Source organism: Callithrix jacchus, chromosome 6, assembly GCF_049354715.1.
Source record: "Callithrix jacchus isolate 240 chromosome 6, calJac240_pri, whole genome shotgun sequence".
NCBI classification, from domain to species: domain Eukaryota; kingdom Metazoa; phylum Chordata; class Mammalia; order Primates; family Cebidae; genus Callithrix; species Callithrix jacchus.
The window spans coordinates 6,175,957-6,182,481 of record NC_133507.1 but is presented as its reverse complement, the minus strand read 5'-3'; the positions used below and the strand labels follow the sequence as shown (position 1 = coordinate 6,182,481).

Genomic DNA, 6,525 nt, shown 5'->3' with positions numbered 1-6,525 from the left:
TAATCACTGTTTTCTTACGTTGGGAACGGGAGTGAGGGTAGAATCTACATAGTCCAGTCACTTCTATTCCGAGAATGTCCTACTCTTTTCATTTCACAAATAAAAAACCTGAGTCCCATAGATGGGAGTCAATACAGCCAAACTCACAGACCTACTTCATGGTACAGGAGAGACTGAGGTTCACGTTCCACACTCCCAGCAGTTGTCCGTCGTGAGCTGAGTGACTGGATTGCACCTGTGGGTCCTCCAAGTGCTTGGCAGAGAAGAAAGGACAAATAAATGTTTCCGAATTGTTTATCCCACCTGAAAATGGTTTACTGATAGGTTTCTGATATTACAGGCTGCAATGTAGGTAAGGAAGCAGCTCTGGTTTCAGGGATGTGATCCCAATGGCCACACTCAAGAAAAATAAATTCCCTTGCCCCATGGGCTCATGCTGTTCTAGAAGGGAAGGCAGGGCTCTTAGGCACTTTCAGTGCTGACTTGACAGAATGTTACAGTCCCATGATCAGTGGAGGGGATGCGCCAGTGAGAATCTTTTTCTTTCTTTTTTGAGACAGAGTTTCCCTGTTGTTACCCAGACTGGAGTGCAATGGCATGATATCTCGGCTCACCGCAACCTCCGCCTCCTGGGTTTAAGCAATTCTCCTGCCTCAGCCTCCCGAGTAGCTGGGACTACAGGCGCGCACCACCATGCCCAGCTAATTTTTGTGTTTTTAGTAGAGACGGGGTTTCACCTTGTTGACCAGGATGGTCTTGATCTGTTGACCTCATGATCCACCCGCCTCGGCCTCCCAAAGTGCTGGGATTATAGGCGTGAGCCACCGCGCCCGGCGAGAATCTTTTAACTGATGCTTCCTTCATGAGCTTTCTCTACTCTGTTACTGGGTTTTAGTTCCCTTCTTGTCATTCCCTCTTTACCAACAACTAATCCCCTGTAGATAATTTCTTCACCAAGGGCCTGCTTTGTGCTGTCCGGACTGCCGGAGGTGCTGGGGGCACTCAGAAGCCAGATGAAGCTAAGGGCCCGCCCGTCTGCTCTCCAGGGACCCCGGCGTCCCTTTCTCCTGGTTGAACCACTGCTATCCTTTGAGGTGAATCTAGTTCAGCTGTCACCTCTTCTATGATCCCTCCAAAAACAGCTAATCCTCCTTCCTCTGGGCCCTTACCGCAGTTATGAAAGCCTGTATTGGCCATTTGTTTAAACACGGGTGCATTAGCAAAGACCTGGAATCAACCCAAATGCCCATTGATAATAGACTGGATTGGGAAAATGTGGCACATATACACCATGGAATATTATGCAGCAATCAGAAATGATGAGTTTGTGTCGTTTGTAGGGACATGGATGAATCTGGAGAACGTCATCCTCAGCAAACTGACACAAGAACAGAAAATGAAACACCGCATATTCTCACTCATAGGCGGGTGATGAAAAATGAGAACACATGGACACAGAGAGGGGAGTACTAAACACTGGGGTCTATTGGGGGGAAAAGGGGAGGGCCAGTGGGAGGGGGAGGTGGAGAGGGATAGCCTGGGGAGAAATGCCAAATGTGGGTGAAGGGGAGAAGAAAAGCAAAGCACACTGCCATGTGTGTGCCTACGCAACTGTCTTGCATGCTCTGCTCATGTACCCCAAAACCTAAAATCCAATAAAAATTTAAAAAAAAAATAAAAAGATTTCAATTAAAAAAAAAAAAAAAAGACACTTCACGGCACGGGCAATGCACTTCATTCTTCTTCCAAGTCAAGGACCTGGGCTCAGTCCTCCGTGCCTGCTACCGGGGTACAGTCAAGCTCAGTCACCTTTTGCTGAGCCTTTCCCTAGTTCGTGGAGTCTTAAAAGGATCCCCTGGTTTCAGGCCGTTGAAAAACGTAGGCGTTGCCGCTGCGTGGTTCGCGGGAGCTGCGGTGCTGGGGAGGCGGGAAAGCGGGAGCGCCCCCTACGCGGACGCAGGCGCCAGCAAATGGGACCGAGCTCCAGCCTCCCAGGAAGCCGCCCCTCGGGGCCGTTCTCCCGCCCTCCCTTTCCAGAGTCGCGTCTCCTCTCCCTCGGCGACGACCCTCCGCACTCCCTGGACCTCTCCTCCGCGTTAACTATCCCAGTGCGCTCGCTCGCAAGAGCCGAGATGAGAACGGCACGTTCTGGCTGTGCCTCCGGCAGAGAGTTAGAAGTTAACTTTTCCATCTGTTTAGTCTCCTTTCAAAAAGGACGAGCCACACGTTAGGTGACCGCTGGGAATCCCATCACACGCTGGCGGCCTCCCTCCGCCCCCACAGGGGGCCCCAGCACTTGGGACCCGGCCGAGTCTGGCTGCTGACTGGCGCCGGGCAAACGCTCGCGGAAAACGGGAGCAGGGGGCCTCCTCGGGGCGCTCTGGTCCCCGTCGCCGTCACGAGGAGGGCGTCCTGGAGGACCGGCCCCCAGAATCTTCCCGGCTTGCTCCCGAGGCATTGATTGCCCGGCGCAGCTTCTGGCTGAGAGCGGGCGCGGGCTGAGGGGGACCGACAGCGGAAGGGACAGGCAGAGCCCGGCCTTGGGCAGCCCCTGGCTTGGCTGGAGGCGCGAGGCGGAGAGCCCGCTCGGTGGAGACTGCGGGTGGTGGCGCCCGGAACGTACCCAGCCCGGGGAACCTCCCGCTCGCACCCGGGCCTGCAGTTCCCCGGGTGGCCGCCGAAACGCCGGCCGGGGAGGGAGGGATGGCGGCGGGGCGGGGGCGGGGCTCGTCACGTGGAGAGGCGCGCGGGGGCGGGAGGGGCGGGAGGGGCGGGGGCGCGCGCCCGGCTCCTTAAAGGCGCGCGAGCAGAGCGGAGAGGCGGCTCCGTGGCCGCAGGCGCAGGCCCGGGCGACAGCCGAGACGTGGGGCGCGCCGGCTCGGCAGCTCCGGGACTCAACATGCGCTGCTCGCCGGGAGGCGTCTGGCTGGCGCTGGCCGCGTCGCTCCTGCACGGTAAAGCCGCCGTCTCCCCGCCCTCCACTCCTCCACGGGATCCCGGCACATCCCGGGCGGTTCTGTGGCCCCGCGCTTGGGCCAGGTTTGGGGGTCTCTCCGCCGCAGGCGAGGGCAGCGGGGGCGCTGCGGGGGCTGCTTGTCTGGGCTGCACCGGGTGGGCGGCGGGGGCGCGGGCAGGGGGGCGTGGGTGTACCCCCCTGGCCGGCCTGCCTGAGCCCCCTGCCCGGGTCTCCTCTCCTTAGTGTCCCTGCAAGGCGAGTTCCAGAGGAAGCTGTACAAGGAGCTGGTGAAGAACTACAACCCCTTGGAGAGGCCGGTGGCCAATGACTCGCAGCCGCTCACCGTCTACTTCTCCCTGAGCCTCCTGCAGATCATGGATGTGGTGAGTCCCGCCTCTCCCATGGACGTGGTGAGCCCCTCGGAGCCCAGGGCTGCCCTCTCCCCTCCCTGGGCTCTGAGGGGCTTTCTAGAAAGAGTCCGGTGGCCGGCCGGGGAGCTCGGCTGGGACACCCCAGTTGGCCCCAGGTGAGGCAGGGCCATGCTCTGAGCCTGTTCCCAGTCTGCCCTCTCCCGAGTGTCTCAGTTCGAGTGTCTCAGTCCTCGGTCTCCCCGCCCGCCAAGGAGGGACCTGGTGAAGCTTGTTCCATCACCCCGGCCACCTGTGCGTGGGTACTTGGGTCCTGCCTTTCCCTCAGTTTAGAAACTCAAGCATCCTGAACTGGGACTCAATGGCAAGAACACGTGACGTTCACTTTTTAGTCTCCCTTATGGTGTAAGTGTTGACATGCAGTCCAGCATTGGGTGTCAGTTTAGCCACTTCTAGACTTTTCTGCCGCCTATGGTATATAACTTCTTTGATGGGGCCTGGCTCTGAGCTTTGCAGCTGGTGAATCTGTCCAGGCAGAGGGCAAGACAGGCAGCTGTGAGCTTTCACTGCGCCCCTATCCTAGCAATAGGCATGCTTTGCCTTCCTGGGAGGACAGGTACCTGGAGTCCTGCTCTCAGGACTCTGGGCTCCCCACCAGGAATACACGTGTCTGTCCTTCCAGGCAGCTGCCACCAGCTCCATGGGCCTCTTGCCTTGCAGCCTTTAGTGCCTGTTTCAGTTGGCCAATCTGTGTAAACTTGCCTTTTGTTCCTCTATGGTGCTTTGGTTATTCAATATTCATTGGTATATTCTCCATACGATATAAATACTTCACACAAGTGTTTAATTCATCATAAATAAGTTTGGTGTCTTGTCTACACAGAGTATCGGATTCTATCATGGGGCACCCTGGGGTGGGGCAGGGTGGGCACAGGGCTGATGATGTTCATTGGGAGGGAAAGCATGGTAGGAAAGAGGTGAGAGAATAACCACAATTCCTGGTTAAAAAAGAAAGAGTGCTAAGGGCCACCTGGCAAAGTAGGGTAAGATAAGAGGTGATATAATCCTACAAATAAAGTTACCCTCACTATCATGTTGATGAATGGTGTATCACTTAACCTTGTTAAAATTGCTGTGGTATGTTGCTTCCCTTCCAATACTACACTCGCCTCAAATGTGTACTTCCTCCTACAGGCAGAATCATGCTTTAACATATTGACTGTGTATGCGATGATGCGGAAAAGTTGCTATGACAGAAGAGCTGTAGGGGAAGGCGGGTGCAGTCTCCTGGGTTGCAAAACAGCAAAAGTTGCTGTTTATGGAGCAGCTCCTCACTTTAAGGAGCTCAGGATTTGTATTTGGGACCCTCGGGGGTTCTGGCTCTGTTGGTTTCTGGGTGGCTGGTGCTAGGGAAGTGTCTTAAGCATCTTGAGCCTTGGCTTTCTTGTTAATAAAATGGACACTGTAGTACCCTGTCAGCCCCTGTGATAAACTAAAGAATATGGAAACAGTTTGAAGGGACCTTAAAGCTAGATATGTGATTATGGTCATTTTCATGCAGAAACCACATGAGAAAGGACCAGGTAGCAGAGCTGACACACTCTGCAAGTGGTGTATGACAGGTGAGAAAGGGACTGTTCCTGCCTCTTCCCCCATTTGCTCAGGGTCAGCTCCAGCCAGGCTGCATCACTGTTTGTGTTTGCTCCACAGCTGCCTCCCTTGGAGTGGGTATCCCTGTGTTGCCTGGATGGGGGTGATGACGCAGTAGCCCCTCAGTAGAGGAAGAGGAGGAATCAGTACGGCAGGCTCCTAAGGTTGCTAAGGTTACAGCAGCCCCTTTTAGAGAAGGGACCACTCATGGAGAAACTGCAGGCTTTTTTCTGGGCATGTCTGCTTCTTTAAGAGACTCTTAGGAAACCAAGTTATTATGAGAAGTGTTGAGTCTTAGGAGTAGTTTAGGCATAAGTTACTGTTACACCACATGAACATTTAAAAATAACAACTTTTGTCATGTTAGAAAATTACAAAAATAGCAAATTGGAACTTTGCGTCAATGATATTCCAGTGTCCTTAGGAAATGCATGTGAAGAAGGCTGTCAGCAGCCAGAGGTCATAGGACCGGGGCGGGAGAAAGTTTCTCTCCCACCTTGGCCATAGGGTGGGCTATTCAATGAACACATTGAATTTCCCAGCCAGTCAGTGCTGTGTGTTCAGGGAGTGGCCTTGAACAAACTATCTTACCTTTCCAAGCCCTGTTTTCTCATGTGTTAAATGAGAATAATAATACCTGCTTCAGAGACATTTGGAAGGATTAAATAAGAGAAAGTGCTTACCACACATTGGTGATTCACTGAAGGTCTGCTCCATCTTAATTATGTAACTACTCAACTCAGAGGTCAAGAAGTTCATGCCTAGAAAGGTGTGGTCACTTGCCCAAGGTCACTCTGATTAGAGGGAGGACTTTGAGGAAAACCAACATTGGGCAAGTCCTTTTGTCTTTCATCTGCTGCTTCCTTTAGACTTGGTAACTTCTGCAGAACACAGTCATTTAATTTATTTAAACTGGATGAATTGTAACTAATTTAATGTGACTTTCCTGAGATCCTGGATGAAGTTGAAGTCTATCAGACATAACGAAATATGCAAACATTTGTATTGCAGCCTTACTTGGCTCTGCCGGGTTTTTGAAGTGGAGCCAGGTCTTTCCAGCTGAAATCTCAGCACTCTGGACAGAGACACAATGGTTCTCGTAAAGGCTTCCTATGGCAAAATTCTCTATACATTTGTTGCCCATTTTAACTGGGCTTGTCTAGAAACCACAATAGTTGGTTTTCCTCCTCCCAAATATTGTTACTGATTCCTTTTTTGTCAGCATAGATTCCTCACTGGAGTGATAGGGAGATAGCATATGATGTTACATGTTTTATTTTTGTGAAAGATCATTTACTCCTTTAACAGTTTATTCCACACATGCTATTGAGCTCCTATTGTGGACTTTGACAAATGCTGAGAAATAACAGATGAATGAGGGGTTATTTTTTCTTTCAGAGATCTCACGATCTGGCTAGGGAGGTTAGCATGTAAATCCAAAATTACTACATGTGATGACATTTAACATAAATATCTACACAAAGTGCCAGAAAACATTGTTCCCAACTGGAGCAGCTGAGAATGGCTTTAAAGAGATAGTAGTTAGAGTTC

At 52.3% G+C, this 6,525-nt stretch overlaps 1 protein-coding gene across 2 annotated transcripts in view; it reads left to right on the top strand.

The window, feature by feature from the left end:
• Positions 1 to 2,821: 2,821 nt before the first annotated feature.
• The window catches only part of CHRNA7 (cholinergic receptor nicotinic alpha 7 subunit), a 143,743-nt gene continuing 140,039 nt past the window's right edge, over positions 2,822 to 6,525 (top strand). For both annotated transcript variants that reach the window (XM_078375839.1, XM_035303599.3), the window contains exons 1-2: positions 2,822 to 2,954; positions 3,200 to 3,339. Coding sequence is in view for 1 of the 2 variants with exons in the window: in XM_035303599.3 (XP_035159490.1) it covers positions 2,900 to 2,954; positions 3,200 to 3,339 (195 nt within the window). In the remaining variant the exon portion in view is untranslated. The remainder of the gene's footprint in view (positions 2,955 to 3,199; positions 3,340 to 6,525) is intronic.